The following is a 22,094-nucleotide window of genomic DNA, read 5'->3' as shown; positions in this document are numbered from 1 at the left end:
CACTACCTCACCGGACTCTCACAGTGAGAGTCATTAGGCTCTGATTAGATCCAGCAGATAATCCTATCTAGTTACTAGCTACAAATAATTTAATTAAACAAGAAAGTCTAACGTTTAGATTTTTCCTTTAAATAAACAAAACAAAACAAAAAACCACTGGTAGGTTAACATCTGTGTTCCCTTGACTGGTTCTTGACGGCTCCCCTCCCCTAAGGCACTGTACCAGTGTGCCACTGTACCAGTGTACCAGTGTGCCACTGTGCCACTGTACCAGTGTACCAGTGTGCCACTGTACCAGTGTACCTGTGTGCCACTGTACCAGTGTACCAGTGTGCCAGTGTACCACTGTACCTGTGTGCCACTATACCAGTGTGCCACTGTACCAGTGTACCAGTGTGCCACTGTACCAGTGTACCAGTGTGCCACTCTGCCACTGTACCAATGTACCAGTGTGCCACTGTACCAGTGTACCACTGTACCAGTGTACCACTGTACCAGTGTGCTGCCCACCTTCCATCTATGGGACATGTGCCTAAGCTGTAAAAAGGAGACAATGGTTTTACCTTCTGAAGCTTGTGTGAAGCTCGAGGATGTCACTTTCTCTGCATTTCTGCTGGTTAAGGTTGTAATAACTCCCTTCTGGATCACTATGACCAAAACACCTAGTAGGCAAAAAAGAACAAGAAACAGAAATAAAATAGCATAGGTCCATGTTGCTCAGAGTTTCGGAGAGATTTGGTCCTCATAGCAGGAAAGGTGTGGGGGGGAGGAGCAGCGTTGTCATGGCAGCAGGAGCAGGCACTAACTCCACAGGTGGCAACAAACCCAGAGGCAGAGATTGCGGAGTCGGGGACACGGACACAGATGACCTTCAAGGTCCTTCCCCTGCTAACCTGCTTCTTCTATGCAGGCCTACCTCCTAAAGGCTCATGGCCTTCAAAGAGATGCCAGGAGCTGGGGGCTGAGGGTTCAAAACATGGGGACATTGCAGAGTCAAACCTCCACAGCTTCCTGCACATGCAGCTCAGAGCCTCCTGCAGGGAACTGACCTGGCTAAGCACTGCTTGACATCACGAGGTTTCCTCTAGAACGTTGGTGAAAGCCCCAATGATCTGTTACTATTGCATTCTGCATTCCGCATGCCTGCAAAACCAGCACCATATACATAACACCAAGTCAAATAGCCCACAGCAACAGTAGCCTGTGAGTGCCTGAACAGCTAGACTTGTTGAAACACTTTCCTAGGCAGCCCTTTTTCTGCAGGACACTCCTTCATCTCTCTCTTTTGAAATGGAAGTTTCAAATAAATTTGCATTCTTATATTCTGAGGCCGCAAGGCATCTTTCCTATTGTCCCACTGCATGGTCCCTGGCTTCTCTTTAATGGCACAAATCTCTTTACCAACCTGCTTTGTCTGGAACAGCTCTAAATGTTCTCTCTGTCCTTTCCTGTCCAGTCTGCTCATTTGTTTATCTAAACTCTCAGTACCTGGCTAAAAGCAAGTAATAACTAAGCCACAGCTGAAATGGTACATGCGTTGTTGAAGTTTCCTCCACCAAATGAACTAGCCAATTACTTCCTCACTCCTCCTCAGTCATCTTTTCAGGACATGGACCCAAGTATCCAGAGTCTTGGGCAAAAGTAACACAAATCACCTCCAGCCCAGTTCTCATGAGAGACCTTTTTCTCATCTGAAACCTCCTGAGCTCAGCCTTCACATTCACATTTCTATCCACATTTTGGACTTCCAAACTCCCAGCAGAACTAACCAGGAGGCTCTTGTTAGCATTCTAGGATTTAATCAAGCCCAGAGCTTCAAACTCTTCCTCATTTCTCCTCAAAGTCAGTTCTAACCATCTGAGAAGTACAGATTAGCTCTGTCACAGTGATGACCCCATTTCTTGCATACTCTGTAGCTGTGACCAGATTACCTGGTAGAAACAATGTTAAGGAAGGAGAGAATTGTTTTGTCCCTTTCTGTCCATCAGAGTGGGACAGGCGTGGCTCCATCCACAACAGCGGGAGCATGAGACAGTGACTTCTCACATTGTGGATGAGGGATCCAAAAGCCCAGGCCAGAACCAGGGGTAGAGATAGCTTTCAAAAGCCTGTCCCTACTGATCTACCTCTGCTGGCCAGGCCTCACCCTAAAGACACCGCAGCTTTCAAAACAGAGCCACACATGGGGCATGAGTGTTCAGAACACAAGCCTGTGGGAGACATTGCATCTATAAGCCAAAACAGCACATCTGGAGGCCAGCCTAGGCTCAGTAAGAGAGATAGATGCATGTACATGGAAGAAGCAGTTGCGTCTGCAAGTGTGAGAGGAATGTCTGGAGGCTGAGTTTGAAGCTAACCACTGTGCTTATCAATATGTACTCACAAACAAATAGATGCTGAAGGTCCCAGAAAGTGGCAGCTGACTGATAAAAATCCTCTTGAACTCATTTCAAAATATATTCTGTTCTAGTATCCCGTATTTCCAGCCAAAACCAGCTGTCAGGTCCCTCTTTGTAGTCAGGCATCTAGGTTTGTCTTTCTGTTCTGTCTTGGGAAAATCACTTCATACCTGAAAGTATCCTTTTTTTAACCTCTAATCTGGAATATTGGTGGAGCCTACGAAATAGGCCTGTTGTAGAGAGAAGGTTTATGTAAAAAATAAACTAGGCTTATCAGGCATCGTGCCCTTCCATGCCTCCGTTCCTTACCTCAGGGTTTGAAATGCCCTTCTGCCCTTGTACTTCGACACAGTGTGAAAACATTGGGGGAAAAGACAAGTTATTCACACTTTTGTGTTCTTCACGGAAGAACTGGTTGGGCTTGCACAGCTGTGTCACCTAGTGCTTCATTTCCTCGTCTGTAAACTTGGGGCTGTGGTGATGCTTCATTTGCTGTCAATGAGAGATAGGTAAGCAAGCATAGAAACCAGCACAGAGGACTTCACACACAAGACAGTGCTAATTGGCTTATGTAGCAAGTAAGTGAATGCTACAATTACTTAACACAGTGCCTGGAACTGAGCAAGATGCCTCTGCAAATCCCCACTGTCAGATTACTTTTTAGGACAGGAGTTCTAAACTACAATATTGGAAAAAGCTGCATGGCTGCAGAAGTCACACCTTGGCTCCTCCAGTTCACCTGGGAAGCCCACGGAGTACCTTCTCTTTTCCATGTTAGAACTCAAGGGACAGTGGCACAGGAAGAGCAGAGGGGAGAAGGGAGTGTGTAACCAGGGTGGCAATTGTCCACTGAAGCAGTGCTTTCCAAAATTCTCTTCACCCAACCCTGGCTCAGATGTCTCCACCGACCCTGTCTTCATCCTAGTCTTACGTACACCTGTCATCAGATGTGACGTTACTCTGCCATGCATACCTCTGCACCTGATCTGTACAGACAGTCCGTCCCATAGGAAGCCGCGCTGCAGCGTGGACTGGGAAAGAACTTGGGCAGCAGGAGGGCCCTTCTTGTTGCCACATAAGAACCAACAAGTAGCCGGGCGGTGGTGGCGCACACCTTTAATCCCAGCACTCGGGAAGCAGAGCCAGGCAGATCTCTGTGAGTTCAAGGCCAGCCTGGGCAACCCAGTGAGTTCCAGGAAAGGCGCAAAGCTACACAGAGAAACCCTGTCTCGAAAAACCAAAAAACCGGTCTCCTCATTTGCAGAGAATGCCTCTCTCCCATGTCCTGCCCCACACAGTTAAAGTTGTCTTGGCTTTGCAGGCTACTTCCTCCCGCCAACCCGGACACCAGCCTCTTCCACCTCGTGTATGTGGATGCCATTGCCATTGCCATCGTTGGATTTTCAGTGACAATCTCCATGGCCAAAACCTTGGCAAATAAGCATGGCTACCAGGTTGATGGCAACCAGGTAAAAACCACAAGTTTCATGTGGGTATTGCACTGCGGTGCAAGCACCAAGCTCTGCCCGAGACAACAGTGGCATAGGAGGAAGGCCATAAATGCAAGCGTGTGTTTATGTGACACTCCAATATGCTCCTCCCTCCCTCCTCCTCCTTTCATCCGCACCCCTCCTGCTCTCTCTCTCCTTCCACCACTACTGCACACAAGGTCTCACATTGTGGCTGATGACCTGGAATTCATTGTGTGGCCCATGCTCGCCTAAAGTCACAACAATCCTCCTGCTCTGGTTTTGTGACTGCTGGGACTTTGTTTTCTCTTTGCTGCCTTCTTTTATAACAGCTGTGGGTGGGTATTTAATCCAAATGCCATGAGCTGTAATCTTGTTATAGTGTCTCTTTTAGCTCACTACATTATTATACATTTTATGGCAGATTCTTTTCATATGTTACAAAACAGCAAATCTTAGCATAGAATGAGAATCCTTTCTGAGAAAGGTCAAGCAAATATTTCTTTTTTATTTTATTTCATTTTTTTTTTCCCAAGACAGAGTCTCATTATGTGGCTCTGGCTGCTGGAACTCTCTTTATAGACCAGGCTGGCCTTGAACTCAGAGATCCACCTGCCTTTGTCCCCCAAGCACTGAGATTAAAGGTGTGCACCACTACACCCAGCTAGCAGATACTTTTTCTTTACATAATGACATATTGATTATTTTAGAGGCACAGTCTCACTCTGTAGCTAGCCTCAAACTTGTAGTAGTATCCTGCCTCAGCCTCCAGAGTGCTGTAGCACTTAGAAAAGGACTCACAGGTCCTAAGAAGGCACTGGCATTTCTTTTTCTTTCTTTCTTTCTTTCTTTCTTTCTTTCTTTCTTTCTTTCTTTCTTTCTTTTTTAAGATTTATTTATTTATTATGTATACAGCATGTATGACTGCAGGCCAGAAGAGGGCACCAGATCTCATTACAGATGGTTGTGAGCCACCATGTGGTTGCTGGCAATTGAACTCAGGACCTCTGGAAGAGCAGTAGTGCTCTTAACCTCTGAGCTATCTCTCCAGCCAGGCATGCATTTCTTCATGAGCAACAGGCCAGACATGTAAAAGATGCCAGTACTCATGCATCCAGAACTTTCTTTTTTTTTTTTTTTTTTTTTTTTGAGACAGGGTTTCTCTGTGTAGCTTTGCGCCTTTCCTGGAACTCAATTGGTAGACCAGGCTGGCCTCAAACTCACAGAGATTCGCCTGGCTCTGCCTCCCGAGTGCTGGGATTAAAGGTGTGCACCACCACCGCCCGGCTCAGAACTTTCTCTTTTGAGAAGTATTTTCTTAGGTTTTTTTTTTTTTCTTCAGTCTTTTATAAAAGCACTGTTTGTATAGAGAGTGGGTTTGGGAAACAGAGCAAGTAGGAATCACAGCATTTATTTCCAACACAATAAAAATCCAGTTTTCCTCCCACTATGCAATATGCCCTAATTCCAATTTTGAACTCATGGTAAAGAAACAGCTTTTGCAAAGTGGAAGGCAGGAAAGTCTGCACCACTGAAGGTGTGTGTCTAATGCACTTCTGTGCTCCTCCCTAAGAGTGACCTTTGCTTTGTTCCCACATGGAAAAGGAGCTCATTGCCTTGGGGATCTGCAACTCCATCGGATCGCTCTTCCAGACCTTTTCAATTTCTTGCTCCTTGTCTCGAAGCCTTGTTCAGGAGGGGACGGGAGGAAAGACCCAGGTACGTACAACAGTCCTCTAAGAACTGGTGGTCTGGCTGGGATTAAATGTCCATCTCTTGGTTCTGTCCTGAATGCAAAGTAAGCCACTCTGCCTGCAGGTCCATGCTTCAGTGAGCTGTGCAGCATATCAGAGAAAGGCATGATTGGTTGAAGCTAATCTCACACACACACACACACACACACACACACATATACACACACAAACAAAACAAAACAAAACAAAAAACAACTGGATCTATAGGAAAGAGATACATTCTCCAGTTAAGTTGGAAGTTATATGACATTCCACTTGCTACAATAAACCTTAAATGTTCAGACATGAGTTTTTTCTGGAAGCCTGAGACTGAGTATGGCCATGAGGTCATACTCTGTCCAATGGAACATCCACACAATGATAGAGGTCTTTATTCTTTGCACCATCCAACATGGCTGCCATTAGCAACATGTAGCTCTTGAGTACCTAAAATGTGGCTATGCAACCAAGACCTTTCATTTTAATTTTTAAAAACTGGAATCATGACATGTGGTTGGAATTGCCGTTGGACAGCAAATGCTAGTCTGAACTCATCTGTTCCTGGGTCTCAGGTTGGCACCCTATGTCTTTGGCCAGAATGTTTAAGCAGTTTAGTTCTGTTTAAAAGCTGTTTAGTTCTGTTTAAAAGGAACTCACTGTTGAGGAGGAGGCAAGAGGTGTAGGCTGGAAGTAATGAGCTAGAGTTGTGAGTTTATGTAATGCTTTGGGAGACTTCTTTAAATTCGTATGTTCTTGATTTTTCCCACTGTGAAAATGGGCAAAATAAGATCAGCCTGTGTCTACCTTTGACTCTGGTCTAAAAGCCCCTTCCATGTGTCTTTTCTCATCCAGCTTGCAGGTTGTTTGGCCTCGTTAATGATTCTCCTGGTCATATTAGCCACTGGGTTCCTCTTTGAGTCACTGCCCCAGGTGTGTACTGGGGCTTGATGGGAGGGTTCATGCAATTCTGTTCATGGTTTTGTTTCATGCTATTCTGTTCATGTTCTTGTGGCTATCTTGGAGGGTTGTTGTTGTTTTCTTTTTACTATAACTTCTGCAGGGTAGTATGAGAAAGGGAGGTGGTGATGACCAGACCCATCACCTGTTGGCAGCTGCACATCCTTGACCTCCTGCTCAGTTTCCTTTTCTGCAAAGTAATGTTTGGGCTGGCTGACCCCAAGATGCCTTCTCTCTTTGACCTTCCATGACCTTCCATTTTCATTAAAATTCTGAGATGAGGGGTTGGGGATTTAACTCAGCGGTAGAGCACTTACCTAGCAAGTGCAAGGCCCTGGGTTCAATCCTCAGCTCAAAAAAAAAAAAAAAATCTGAGATGACCTACAACAGGACATTTATTTGCTGATTATATTTAATCTAAGAGAAATCAGAAAAGAAATGAAGTCATAAGGAGAAAGACCATAGATGAAATAATTCCTGTACTCACAAATTCTATCCTGGACCTCTTATCTGTTGTACAAATTTCCTGGTAGGACATACACCTGGTTTTCTATGGCCAACTTTAAGTGACCAAATGCTGAAAGTCTTGGTGCCCATAACTTCAAAGGTGCCCCGAGTGTTCCATAAGGACATGTGGAGAAAGGGGGTGGGAAAGGCAGGGGAAGGTGGTGTGGCCAGCAAAGGAGGCTCTGTGGCCACGCTGGAGGGACATGGGTGTCTGTGTTGTTACAGGCTGTGCTCTCAGCCATTGTGATCGTGAACCTGAAAGGCATGTTTATGCAGTTCTCAGATCTGCCCTTCTTCTGGAGAACCAGCAAAATAGAGCTGGTAAGTAAAGGTGGCTGTTAGTTACAGGCCAGCAGCTACCAGTGATGTGAATACAAATTTGAGAAAGATATTAATGTAGTTAATTGTTGTGTTATTCCGGCAAGGGGTGCATGCATGTGTGTATTTCTTATGGAATTATTAACATGATCCTCTAGAAGTTCTTTGACTTTCCTTTAGACCATCTGGCTTACCACCTTTGTGTCTTCCCTGTTTCTGGGGTTGGACTATGGACTGATTACTGCTGTGATCATTGCTCTACTGACTGTGATTTACAGAACACAGAGGTAAGTGCCTTGCAGAAATGGTGCAAGTGTCCTGTTTTGTTTTGTTTTTTGTTTGTTTGTTTTACCCTTTTGGGGGCCTTCCACTCAGCTCCCAAATAAATACACATAGAGACTTATTATTACTTATAAATGCCTAGCTTAGCTTGGCTTATTTCTAGTCAGTTTTTCTTAAATTATCCCATCTACCTTTTGCCTTTTGGCTTTTACCTTTCTATATTTCTGTATATCTTTCTTTACTTCTTACCCCATGGCTGGCTGTGTAGCTGAGTGGCTGGCCCCAAAAATCCTCCTCTCCTCTCCTTTTCTTTCTCCTTGATCTTCTTTCTCTCTTTTTCTCCTTCCATTTATTCTCTCTGCCCACCAGCCCCTCATATCCTTTCTCCTGCCCTGCTATTGGCCATTCAGCTCTTTATTAGACCAATCAGATGTTTTAGACAGGCACAGTAACATAACTTCATGGAGTTAAACAAATGCAACATAAAAGAATGTGACACATCTTTGCATCATTAAACAAACATTCCACAGCATAAATAAATGCAGCATGTCTTAGAATAACATTCTACAACAGCATCCCAGCTGAAGTTACAGTGTGACTGGAAGAAGAGCCTTATGGTCGGACATATGCCTGGCATGTTCAAGGCCCTGAATTCAAGCCCCAACACCTGAAAAGGGGTGAGGTTAGGGATAAAAATAATTCCATACAGTTTTGTCAGATGCTCTACTACATCACAGTTGGAGGCCCGGTAATGGTCTTGTCTTCAGAGCATGCTTCCTAGCCTCGACACTGCTGGGTCGGGTGCAGGCATGCACTGGCTTGTTTGCCCTCTTCTGAGTCAGTCATGCTTTAGCAACAACATGGTGCAAACTCCGACACCTAGTTTTACAGGTTTCAGGCTGCCCCTCCACTTTGAGCCACCGTGCCCTATTATCCCTCCTTCCTGGTGGGAAACTGAGTCCATTGGGAAGGCATAAAATAATCTTTCAAAACAAGAACTCTACATGAAAATAAGGAGTGCAGAGATGTAGGCATGCTGTGGTGGTACCACATACTCAACTTAGGGTGGTGCCCTTCCTACCTGTAATACACTGGTCAGTCTGCCCGTAGTTACAAATCACATAATGGTCCTTAGAGTTTGAAAGATCCTTTGGGTGGGGTTATTGATGAATGTTAAACCTTTGCCTGCAGAATGGTGGGTATTCTAGGTAGGAAGTGAACATTTTCATCATTGAAGTGACATAAAAGGAAAATGTTAAGAATGTGTGGTCTAAGTTGAGAAAGGAATTAACTACTTTTATTAACAAATTTTAACAGTTGTCCATTTTTTCATCTTTTTAATTTTATTTTATGTGTACAAGTGTTTTTGCCTGTATGTATGTCTGTGCATTGTGTGCATGCACAGTACCTATGGAGAGCAGAGAAAGGTGTTGGATCTCCTGGAATTGGAATTGCAGACAGTTGTGACCTGCCCTATGGGTGCTGAGAAATGAACTGGGTCCTCTGGAAGAGCAGCCAGTGCTCTTAACCACTGAGCCATCTCTCCAGCCCCCTGGTGTCCATCTTTTCTTAAGGAAGTTTTCCCTATTGTTATACAGGCTCTTATTAGAATATAGAGGGGTTCTCTATCTCAGAACTCTTGTAAATGATGTGCTTAAAGATACCCAGGGAGAGCCATGTGGTGGTGGCGCACACCTGTAATCCCAGCACTCGGGAGGCAGAGGCAGGTGGATCTCTGTGAGTTTGAGGCCAGCCTGGTCTACAGAGATAGTCCAGGACAGGCTCCAAAGCTACAGAGAAACCCTGTCTCGAAAAACCAAAATAAATAAATAAATAAATAAATAAATAAATAAATAAAAAAAAAAGATACCCAGGGAGCCAAGGGTGTAGCTCAGACACCAGGCCCCAGCCCAATCCTCACCTCCAAAACAAATGACATCTATGTCCTCTGACAAACCACAGGATAGAATCTGAGATGCAAACAGCTTGTTTTCTTCACTAAGTAAAACTTATCAAGGCTTGATTTTTGCTTTGTTTCTTTAATGATATAATTCTCTGTCTTCCTCAAATAATTAGACTTGAGTCCTGTCCTTTCTGGTTTTCTTGTAATTTTGTAGGTTGGCATTTGGGAGACTATCACTCAAAAAAACTGTTTATTCTCAGTTGCTTCCTATTCTATAATTATGGCTTCCATGAGTCAGCTACTATCACATTAGTTTTGGTGTTGTTTTAGTTACAGTTTCTATTACTGTAATGAAACACCATAACCAAAAAGCAAGTTGGGGAGGAAAGGGTTTATTTGGCTTACACTTCAGCATTGCTGTTAATCCCTGAAGGAAGTCAGGACAGGAACTCTAAGGAGGAACCTGCAGGCAGGAGCTGATGCAGAGGCCATGGAAGAGTGCTGCTTACTGGCTTGATGCCCACGGCTTGCTCAGCCTGCTTTCTTACAGAACCCAGGCCACCAGGCTAGGGAAGGCCCCTCCCACAATGGGCTGCCCTCACTGATCTATCACTATTTAAGAAAATGATTTGTCTACAACTTGATCTTTTAGAGGCATTTTCTCAATTGTTGTTCCCTCCTTTCAGATGACTGAAAAGACACAACACTATCAAGTTTACATAAAGCACTCAGGTTCCCTCAGAGCACATAGCTTGGAGGAGAACTCATTCAACAAACCATTCCTGAGCATCTTCTCCATGAACTATGGGTGCTTTTGATGCAATGGAGTCCTTCCTTCAACCACAAGCTCAGAGTTTAGTTGGCTTTGTCAGACATAAGAAAGTAATTATACTCTTCCTTGAGTTGATATTTGTTGAGGTTCTGTTCAGTTTCCACAGAGAGACCAGGCTCTCAAGCTGTGGAGTCAATAAGACATTGTCCTTCCCTTCTACACATTGGTCTTCCCCTGAGGATGACAGACATAGAACAATGATAATACTGGTGTGGACAATGATAATGAAGTAAGGGTGGCAGTAAGTGATGAGAATTACTTACATGCTTAGCTCTTTGTAAAAATCAATACTTTATGTCATTCCATCCTCACAACTCCATGACTATTGGCATCCCCATTCCACACATGTAAAAATTCAGTCCTAGGGTGACTGGGGACTTACTCAAGTCACAGCATGTGATGAAAAAAATGATTTAAATATGGTTTTTCATGGATTTAGAAGCTAATTCTTTTTGTTTGTTTTGTTATTGTTTGAGACATGGTTTCTCTGTGTAGCCCTGGCTGTCCTGAAACTCACTCTGTAGACCAGGCTGGCCTCTAACTCAGAGATCCACCTGCCTCTGCCTCCCAAGTGCCATGAACCACCACCACCTGGCTTTAGAGGCTGATTCTTAGGATTTTATCATCTTCATAAAATTAGAACTTATAGCTATACACACTGCAGTAGGTGTAACAGGCTGTGACAATCAGCAAATAAAACCAATGGATATTTATGGAAAGAGACCTCTTTGCTCCTGCATCCGTGGACAATAATGAGGCTGAGCTCTGCTAGGGTTGATTAGTAGGATCTAGATCTGTACAGAAATGGTGCCCAAGCACCAGAGGTGGGGGGGGGGGGGGGGGGGGGGGGCAGGGCAGTCATTTGCCTATTAAACTGCTTCTTCCTTCTTTCTACAGTCCGAGCTACAAAGTCCTGGGGCAGCTCCCTGACACCGATGTGTACATTGACATAGATGCATATGAGGAGGTAGGACCTTTTTCTGATACCTTAAATGAGTGTAAGCATGTGATGGACATGGCTGAGTAATGTTTCTACCCATGGTGAAGGAGAGAGAGGAAGAGAGACCTAGCGAGCAATGTGAAAGACACAGCTTCCATTCTCTGCCTGGACAAAGTATTGTACTTTATTAATACCTAATATACCTAGGGTATATTAATTCCCCTATTTCCTAATGTTTGTTTCAATGAGAATGGGTATAAGAGTACACATTGTAAAAACATTGAAGCTGAGGATACTTTGTATGTGTAAGGTTTTCTTATGATGAGTCTAAACCAATGGGGAAATAACAGTTTTAATCATGTTAAGATCTACGTGGTGGGACGATGGTGCTCTCCATCTTTAATAGCTAAAATTACAGCCTCAGAGTTCTTTGATTTTAATGTTCTTGTCATTAACCGAATCTTCAAAGACTTTACAAAATCTCTGAAAACTATTTAGTTTGTTTTCTGCTTGGGGAGACTCACTATAAATTATTGGGAAATGAGCCTAGTGTTAGCATAGATATTTTTCTATTAAATTACTAAACTAAATAGCACCTTTGAGTTCTATGAGGCTTCTCAAGAAAATATTCACCCTGCTTTATTTGAGTTGAATTGTGGATCAAACCAAGTAAATCCGTGTTACCACATTTGCCTGTGGTTCCTGTCTGTCTGGCAACAGCCTAGCCTTTCTTCTCCATTTTCTTTTCTCCTTTGGGTCTTTTTCCAGCTTTTCCTTGTGTTTAGTGGTTTTAAAAAAATGAAGCAAAGACTATCTTGTAAAATAAGCTTTCAAATGAGGTGAGGCAGTCAATCCTGTGGTCCTGGCTCCTAACACGGTTGAGGGGGAGGGTTGCTTCCCTTCAGGAGTTAGGACTGGCCTAGGCAACAGAGTCCCATAAGAACAAAACCTTTCCTTCATAACTCTCCCCTCAGAGTTTTATTTGAGTGACATAATTTTATTCAAACATGGTAAGAGGGCCCTTCACACTTTCTGTTTTCATCTTCATGTTGGAGGAAGGAGCTGACTGCAATTTTGATTCTGAAATATATCCAGGTGTTGAAATCATTATGTTTTACCTCTCAGGTGAAAGAAATTCCTGGAATAAAAATATTCCAAATAAATGCCCCAATTTACTATGCAAATAGTGACTTGTATAGCAACGCATTAAAAAGAAAGGTGAGCCACTTTTTATTTGTTAAGAGTAATAAATAAAAATAAAAATTTTAATTTTTTAATTAGAAATTAAAAGTTGATTCTTTCTGAAGAGGACATTGTGGGTTGGAAGAGATTAAAGGATTACTTCTCTGCCTCAGTATACCTATTAGAGTAAAATATTCATAAAATTTATTATTTTAACTTTTGGGGTATTTTATTGTTGTTGTTGTTGTTTTTTGAGACAGGGTTTCTTTGTGTAACCCTGGCTGTCCTGGAACTCACTATGTAGACCAGGCTGGCCTTGAACTCACAGAGATCCACCTGGCTCCACTTCTGCTGAGATTAAAGGTGTGTGCCACCACTGCCCAGCTATTTAAAAAATTTTATGTGTACCATCCAGTGTCTGGCATTAAATACACTCCACCATGATTAAGCAAACATTCCTTTGTCATGTGTATGCATTACATATTTAAAGAAATGAAAAGGCAATCTTACTCTAAGACCCCTGTGGGTCGTGATTAAGATTTAACCTCCACTACTCACACAGACAAGTTCAGATATCTAAGAATTCTGCATTTAATAAATACCATTGCACAATTTTTCAGTTATTCAGTGTCTGCTAGTCTTGAATGAAGACTCAGCCTGAGAAAAACAACTAATAGCTGTGACTCAGTTCAGGGCATACAGGCAAGGTAGAACAAGGGTGGGGTGATAACCTGGTACAGAACGTGGTTAGCAAGGAGATTTAGTGGCATTTGGGTGGGTCCTTGGGAGCTGTGAAGTGACTTTGCGTCCATTGTCTTTGTACAGACTGGCGTGAACCCAGCACTCATAATGGGAGCAAGAAGAAAGGCCATGAGGAAGTATGCGAAGGAAGTTGGAAATGCCAATGTGGCCAATGCGACTGTTATCAAAGTGGTAAATGGTCTTGCAATTTCTCTTTCCCTCTTAATCTGCACGTCCTCCATCTTTAACCATGTTAAAATCTAAACACAACATGAAGTTGCGAATACGGGAAAGACTATAGGTTTCCTCTATGTATTATAAATGTGAGACAAAGGGTTGGGGATTTAGCTCAGTGGTAGAGCGCTTGCCTAGCAACCTCAAGGCCCTGGGTTCGATCCTCAGCTCAAATGAAAAAAAAAAAAAGAATTAGAAAATGTGAGACAAAGCTGGGTGTTCTGGGCATTATCAGGAGACGCCAGTCTGAGGCATAAGAGATCCTGTCTCATAAACAAGAATGTGATGAAGTCAGTTGTGAGGATACTTATGAAATAAGCAGTGAAAGCAATTTTAAAAAATTAAAATAACATAGCACCTTAAGAAATTTGACTTTGTTATTTAGCTGATAATTAAAAACTCCAAGGTTGGTTTTTGCTGTTTAGACTTCTGGTAACTTGTGGCCCTTCAGGCTAAAGTTAATAGGACTATTTTCTAAAGTAGTGGGGACAATGACTAAGAAGTATAAACTGTGCTGGGCTAAAATAAAGGGGAATGTGTATGCCTGAAGAAACTTAGCTAAATAACTACACATATTGATTTTTGAGAACATATGGGCTTATTTTCCATTACGAATCTTTGTCATAGAAAAAAATGAAACGTTTAGAAAATTCATGACTTATGGTGCTGGAGAGGTGGCTCAGCAGTTCCGAGCATTAGCTGCTCTTCCAGAGGACCTGGGTTCAACTCAGCACCCATATGGTGGCTCATAACTTTAACTCCAGTCCCAGGGGATCCGATGCCCTCTTCTGGCCCTCATGGGCACTGCATGCACATGGTGCACAAACATAAATGCAGACACGTCACTCATACACATAAAATAAAGTTAATTTTAAAAACAGAAAAGAGAAAATTCATGGTCTCATTTTTGACATAGGATGCAGAGGTAGATGGAGAAGATGCTACGAAGCCTGAAGAAGAGGGTGATGAAGTAAAATATCCCCCAATAGTCATCAAAACAACATTTCCTGAAGAGATACAGAGATTCATGCCCCAGGGGGAAAATGTTCACACTGTCATTCTTGACTTTACCCAAGTCAATTTTATCGATTCTGTTGGAGTAAAAACACTGGCTGGGGTAAGTGCCACCTGGAGCAAGTCATTCAGTGTCTGGATGCCAGCATTAGCACCAGTCACCTCAGGGACAGGGACCAGAATCCCATGTCAATTCTTTCTTTGTTGTTGTTGTTTTTGAGACTTTTGGTTATGGACATATTTTAATATAGAGTATAGTATAATGATCCTCAGTTTCAGCAATTAACAGTTTATTGCTGGCCTGACTTTATGAATTCCCAACACTACTTTCTCTTATTGTGAAGTACATCCTAAATGTCACATTATCTGTACAGATCTTAGTATCTATATCTATAATATTTATTTAAAAATCATTATCATAATATCTTTATTACACCAAAATAAAATTTAATAATGTTTTGATATTTCTAGTTGTCATTGTCGGTATGGAAACCAACCAAGTACAAAATTACTTTTAGCTTATTAGCTTAAAGGTGCATAACTGCTAAAGCTAAGTAGCACAAGAAAATGAATTTAAGTGTCTCATATCTTTAATATATATTGGTAGAAAATGACTTGCATATTGCACAGGGTCAAGAAAAGTTAATTTGTTTCAATATTGTTACAGATTGTGAAGGAGTATGGAGATGTTGGTATTTATGTGTACTTAGCGGGATGCAGTGGTGAGTACACCTTAGGATGAGAAAGCCTTTTTATTTTAGATTTATTCATTTTAATGTGTATTAGTGTTTTGCCTGCATGCATGTACATGTACCATGGGCATGCCAGGGGGGGCCTGCAGGGGTCAGAGGAGGGATCAGAGCCACTATAACTGGAATTATGAATTGTTGTGAACCATTGTACTGATACTAGGATCCAAACCTGGGGCCTCTGCAAAAATAACAAGTGTTCCTAACTATCTATCTCTATCTCTATCTCTATCTCTATCTATCTCTATCTATCTCTCCAGCCCCTGGATGGAGAAAGTTTTAATATTCTAGTTTTCTGTTTGTTGGTTGGTTGGCTGGTTTTGTTTTGTTTTATTTTGTTTTTAGAATTAACTGCACTTGTAATTGTTTCCTATACTTTAAACTTTTTTATAGAATAGAAAGTTTACTCCTCTGAAAAATCACTGTAAAGCCAGTTTTGAAATCAGTTAGTTGTGGGCACTGAGATGGCCTTCTGGCCTGGAGTTGGAGGGCAGGAACTAGTTAGTTTACTAGTTTAGTAGCTACTACACACAAGCCATAATTCTATAAATCATTCTGCTTGTGAGATTTCCATCCAATGGAATAGCTTTCCTGCTACTTTTGTTTTATATTATATTTTGGTTAAGATGGTGCTTAAAAACAAAATCCACAGAGAGACATAATTATTCATCTGTTAGGTTGGTGAAAACCCAAAAGTCAGCAGCACATTTCAAAGGCACCTGGTAGATAATAGGTTCTCACAGATGGAATAATCGGCTGTGTAAAATGCAGCAGGCCCTATGGAGGGCAAACAGACAATAGCTTTCCAAGTTACAAATTCAGCAGATCCACATCTTACTGCATACGTACAAAATGACACATGTCATTTGTCCATTACATCATCATCTATGAAAACAAAAGGCTACAAAAATCTTAAGTGTTAAAAGAAAAGGAGCCTGAAAGGGAGGGCATGGTGGCGCAGGTCTTTAATCCTGTCCCTCAGGAGGCAGAGGCAGGTGGGTCTCTGTGAGTTTGAGGCCAGCCTGGTCTGCAGAGTGAGTCCTGGGACAGCCAGGAGTATGTAGAGAGCCCATATTTTAAAAAGGGGGATAGAACCCGATGAATAAATGAAAGCACAGCTATATACTACCAGACGATCATAAAAAGTAAGTAATAAGTACGGACACAGCTCATTCGGCAGAGTGTTTGCCTGCATGCATAAGGATCTGGGTTCAATCACCAGCAGAAATAAAAATAAATGTAAACACAGTTCAGAATTACAGAGAACAAGTGTGTGTTGTATTTCCAGCAAGGGAAGAGGGAAAATAAGAACTTGTTTTCTTTTTCCAACAGACTTATATAGCTCAGGTTCTCCTCAAACTTATAATCTCCTTCGCTTCAGCCTTCCTAGAGACAAGATTATAGGTGTGCACCACTGTGCATGGCCAGAACATACTCTTAGGTTTATATTTTTGTAGAGAAATCATGGAAGAATATACTAGAATGAAATAAAGTCATTTCCTGAGACTGGAACTGTGAGAGGGTCGAGACAGAGTGGAATAAGACTCACATAGCTTTTAGATATTTAAAACTATGTGGTGTGCAGAGTGTGGTAATGCCCACCTCTAATCCCAGCACTTGAGCAGCAGAAGCAGGCAGATTTCTGTAAATTTGAGGAGAGCCTGGACCACATATGAGTTCTAGGTTAGTCAGGGACACATAGTAACACCTTGCATGAGTGCATGCGTGTGAGTGTGTGTGTGTGGGGGGGTGTTCACATGTAGATACTATGTGATGCCTGGTGTAAACCCCAGCACTTGGGAAAGGGGGAAGTGGATGAATCACGAGTTCAAGGCCAGCCTAGGTTACATGAGAATCTGTCTCTAAATTAACAAATTAATTTTGTAAACTATAACAGATTACTTTTTTCAATATTTGAGATCAAAATATAGAATGTGAAGTATGTCTCTTTTCTTTGTATAGCACAAGTTGTGAATGACCTCACCCGCAACCGGTTTTTTGAAAATCCTGCCTTGAAAGAACTTCTGTTCTACAGTATCCATGACGCAGTCTTAGGCAGCCAAGTCCGAGAGGCGATGGCTGAACGAGAAACCTCAGCTCCAGCTCCCCAGGATGATATGGAGCCCAATGCCACACCCACCACACCCGAGGCATAAAGGACCTTCACGGGGTTCTGCACCTCTCCTGAGTCCTGAACTTATGCCCTTTAAATACCAGACCGCAGCTTTTCTCTCCTCCCCACCGGGAAATGTTGGTAGTGAAGGCTTAATTTGGGGGGTGAAGGATGCGTAGCAAGATGTATCTCATACTTGTGTTGTTTAAATTGGATATTTCAAAGATTAACTGGCCTCCTGCACTTATGCAGTGACATTTCTATTATACCTTAGTGTTATTTTTGTTCTATTTTTTATTTTTATTCTCATTTCTGATTTATCATCTGTTATCATTCGAAACTAATCACATGAAACTACAATTAGCAAATGTCTTGAAATCTGTGGATAAAACATAAATTACCTCTAACTTCAAACTCTCATTTATTAGTGTACTACTTAATTTAAAGAAAGAAAGAAAAAAGAAAGACAGAGAAAAGAAATGGCTCCAAGTTAGTCTTACATCACTCTTTACAAAGGGAGACTGTCCCTTCTGGACTGCAGGAGCACACCCACCCACACACCAATCTCAAAACGTTTCACTGTCTCCGTCATGTACAGTTCCGAGACGAGTTTTACATTTCACTCCCCCGCTCCGGTTACGGAAAAAGCCCTGCTTTCTTTTGTTAAAGGAGTTTGGCCTGGCTGATGGTGTTCCCTCCAATAGTCTTCATCTTTATCTTTCATCTTTGCCTCTGGAGGCATTTCTTCTGGTTCACGATCTTCATCTTCACTGAAGGATGTTGCTACTCAAAGGGTTTGGGAGCAAGAGTTAGAACTGTTTCCTTAGCCTTATTTGACCCACGTTTGATGGAGATGGCTGACGCTCCCTTTGTCTTCTGACCACCTACAGCAAATTCAAACTTGGGGACCTTTGTGAGCTTCCCTGGGAGGCCTGCAGCAGCTTCTTCAGCTTCTCAGCACTGTGACTAGAGGAAACGTCTTAGTTTTCACAGGTTCTTCTATTTCTTCGGGTCCTGCAGGGGTTCTGGCTCGCTGCAGCTTGCCAGGCCACTCTGCCACCTTCCTGTCCACCCTCTTCCCCACCACTGCCTCCACCCTTAGTGTTTGTCATCTTTGTAAGACAAGCACTTAAACACTTGAGTACTTTACTTAGAATATGCTGTCACCAGATGTTAGTGTCTCCTTAGTTTTGTACTTATTTGGGGACAGACTGTCTATAATCAGTTTTCTAACAAGAGGATACATACAGTGTTCTAGAAGTCCTGGTTTTAAAATAACTTGTTATTACAGAATTGATATAAGTGCATTATGGATGAGAAATAGACAAAGGAGAATAAGAAAACAAAACATATCCTCCCTGCTCAGAGATGACCACCACTGGCACTTTACTGAATATCCCTCCAGATCTTTTCCTGTGTACATTTATTTTCTAACAAAAATAAGCTCAGGTCTGCAAAGTGTTTTATAGTCCACCCTTTTAGTTGGCATTCTCCACTTTCTTATTCCAGAGTATTTCCTCATGTTTCAGGTTTCCTACTGTACTCTAATTTGCAGTTGGTTTATCTAAGGTATTAATTCTATGACTTTACATTGTAATTGGTCATGTGCCTTGTCTATTTCAATTTATATAGTTCTTTTGTCTTTTGACAAACACATACCTGACTTGGACAGCTGCACTGAAGAATTCCAGTTTGTCAGTGTGTCTGGCTGCTTCTCTTGGTGTTGTTGGGCTTGCTCTGCTATTCCCCACACTACCTGCCATCCAGAGTCATAACTCAAGACACATGGATACTTTACATTGCGCCACTCAGAAAAACTAGAATGTCTAGCCTGCCTATCGTTTACAGTGTGCAGATAAACTAGCCAATCAACATGGCAGTCTGATCCTTACATTGGTTTTCTGCTTTGTATATTATCCATATGATGCTTCTTTGACATTAAATGGATGTCATTTCTCATTAGCCATTGAACCAGAAATTATAACACTGGGTGACAGTCCTCACTGAAGTGAGTGATTTTATTAAAGTTTGTCTGTTTCTGTCTAGCTCTCTCATTTCTCTTGCATTTGTTAGCTTGTCAATCTGTTTTCCCTCCACAACTTGAATGATTTGGTCATCCTTAAACATAGATCTTACTGGCAAGGCAGGCTGAATGTTCCATGTCCATTTATTTATCAACTTCAAAGTCGACTTGGTAATCTTTATGATTTTAATGTGTTTTGTAACATTATATTCTTTTGATGCTCAAAGTGTCACAGTTGTGGCCAGAAAGCTTCACTACGCATTGTGCTTTTGTTGTTGATAGTGAAATAGCCTTAAAACCTTTAAGGTCTTTGAAAGCTAACTATCTTCCCCAAAAGCCTGTACGTTATATTAACAATTCATCAAACAGCCTATGATGTTTGGAGGTTAAGGGGCTGGGGTGGGGTGGGGTGGGGTGGGGTGGGCTTTAATCTGATTTCATCTTGTTTTTTTGTTGTTGTTGGAACCTCAAACTCACTATATAGCCAAGGTTGGCTTTAAACTCATGATTTTCCTCCTTTGGCTCCACGAGCACTGGGATTCTAGTATATGCCATCATACCTAGCTTTCCTACACTTCTTCCTAACATCAGTTTATTTTCAATAAATCAAAGAAAGCATAGGCCAACCTGTCTGAGGTTCTTTCTGCTTAAGAGCTGTTGGGGTTTTGTTTGTTGTGTGTGTTTTGTTTTTAGTTGTGTCTCTAGAACTCACTATGTAGCTGAGGATGACCTTGAACTCATGATCTTCCTGCTTAACTAGTGCTAGAACTAGAGGCCTGGGCGACCACACCCAGCTAAGAGTTGCCGTTATGAGTTTGTCATTTTGACTTCGTTGTTGTTGTTTCTAATTGTCACCTTATGTTGGTTTTCATGAAGACACTGCCCAAAGGAAAATGCTCGGACCCCAGTAGAAGTGTATTAACATAGTACGTTGAGTTTCTCAGTAACTTCATTAATGATTCAATGCAAACCACTTCCTTCTAGTCCTTTACCCTGGCCTGCATGAAACAGATTTACAACCAGGTATTTCTTTGAAGGCATCACACACAAGATCAGATACATCTGCATTCTGACAGTCTGCCTTCTGAAAGAGCTCAGAGTTACAGAACTTAAGCTTACAGTAGAAACTTTTGTAAAAGGACCTATATTATTTTGGCCACTTAAGTAGAATCTAAAGCTTTAAGCAATATTACAAAACACTTAACTGTGTATTCCTTACACCAGTTTGAAGTCCTAGTGGCCGATAAAGTAATGTTCACCAATGAACATCTTACCCACATTTCACCTGCTTTTGTTTTACTTCAGTTCTTCCATTTGTGACTTTTAAAAAGTAGAATCCTATCATGTACATAAAGAACACTTTTCCCCCAAGGTTGGAAAATATAGTTTTGTTTTATTATGCATCTGAAAACGTTAATGTTTAACATCTCATCTGTATGTAAATATATCCAAGTATTTTACTCAGAATTGTTCCACATGGAAATTCTGATTTTATTCTTTTTTATCCTTAACTCTTCCCTCTTCCAGGAAGTCAATGTATAAACCTGTTCTCTGTGGGCCTTAGTAACCACTACTGCATCTCTTACTGTTTTTCTGCCCTTACCCAAATCACCCACATCATAAAGCTGGCAGGGGCTCAGTGGGTAAAGGTACAAGCCAAACCTGAAGACTCAAGTTCAATCCCCAGGACCAACTTCTCCCAAGGGCCCTCTGGTCTCCACATGTGTTGTGGCACATACATGCACACACACATAACTTTTAAAATAGTAAAAATAGGGGCTGGAAAGATGGCTTAGTGGTTAAGAGCACTGGCTACTTTTCTAGAGGACCCGGGTTCAATTCCCAGCACACACACATGGTAGCCCATAACTGTCTGCAATCCCAGTTCCAGGAGACCTGACATCCTCATGCAGGCAAAACACCAATGACATAAAATAGATTTTTTTTTTAATTGTGAAAATAAATGGGCATTATGGGCAATGACAAATATAGGACTTAAGACTTAAACCAGCCTTGTTTCATGGCAGTATAGGAAGGCTGTTTTCAGGAAGGTCTCATAGAGAAATTGTGCTCAAATCCTGTATAGTACACTTCAGGAACAGATGGAATGTATTTTTAAAACCAAAGATGAGGGCCAAGGACACTCCAATCATGGTCAGACACTGACTGAATTTGTATAAGCCTGTGACAGCTGATGGTGGGACCCCAACCACCAGTGTCATCTGGAGTAGAACCCAGAAAAAGTTGATGGTATGGATCCTCTTCAAGGCCTAGGAGATGCTCACTTTGCAGTTTTCAGTGTCTAAAATGTCTATTCCATGTAACCTCATTCAGCGTGCTTACCTGTCTTCCAAGTGAGTACTTGGAGGAAGTGAGTCTGACCTCCTCCCATGTATACGAGTCTTCCCTGGAATGACAGGTATGCTTTCTATGTGAGGGTGGTGACAGTGGGGCACCCTTAGGTGGGGGTGTCCTTAACTATTGACGACTTTAAGGAGAGTAAACCAACTTAAATTCTAAAATGAAACAGCTTCCTTGAGCCTGTATGCTTCCGTGAGTGCAAAATGCTGCTGCCTTTTTTTTCAGTGTCTCAGGAAGACTTTTATAGGATTCAGTATATTGAGATTCTTGACAATGTTTTGAATGCTGATAAGTTTGAGAACTCATAATGTATTATCTAATTCTCCAAATACATAGC

General features: G+C 42.0%; 1 protein-coding gene across 1 annotated transcript in view; it reads left to right on the top strand.

Annotated features, from left to right (window-relative positions):
• Slc26a5 (solute carrier family 26 member 5) overlaps positions 1–17,603 on the top strand; it is a 60,210-nt gene extending 42,607 nt beyond the window's left edge. Inside the window, exons 9-19 of the mRNA XM_036181828.1 lie at positions 3,721–3,868; positions 5,474–5,587; positions 6,454–6,531; positions 7,291–7,386; positions 7,564–7,670; positions 11,298–11,367; positions 12,466–12,558; positions 13,348–13,455; positions 14,414–14,614; positions 15,179–15,233; positions 17,223–17,603. Of these exons, the coding sequence (XP_036037721.1) occupies positions 3,721–3,868; positions 5,474–5,587; positions 6,454–6,531; positions 7,291–7,386; positions 7,564–7,670; positions 11,298–11,367; positions 12,466–12,558; positions 13,348–13,455; positions 14,414–14,614; positions 15,179–15,233; positions 17,223–17,416 (1,264 nt within the window). The 3' untranslated portion in view covers positions 17,417–17,603. The remainder of the gene's footprint in view (positions 1–3,720; positions 3,869–5,473; positions 5,588–6,453; positions 6,532–7,290; positions 7,387–7,563; positions 7,671–11,297; positions 11,368–12,465; positions 12,559–13,347; positions 13,456–14,413; positions 14,615–15,178; positions 15,234–17,222) is intronic.
• The last annotated feature ends 4,491 nt before the right edge of the window (positions 17,604–22,094 follow it).

This window comes from Onychomys torridus, chromosome 3 (genome assembly GCF_903995425.1).
Source record: "Onychomys torridus chromosome 3, mOncTor1.1, whole genome shotgun sequence".
NCBI classification, from domain to species: domain Eukaryota; kingdom Metazoa; phylum Chordata; class Mammalia; order Rodentia; family Cricetidae; genus Onychomys; species Onychomys torridus.
Note: the sequence above shows the minus strand (reverse complement) of the source record. Positions and strands in the feature narration are given on the sequence as shown.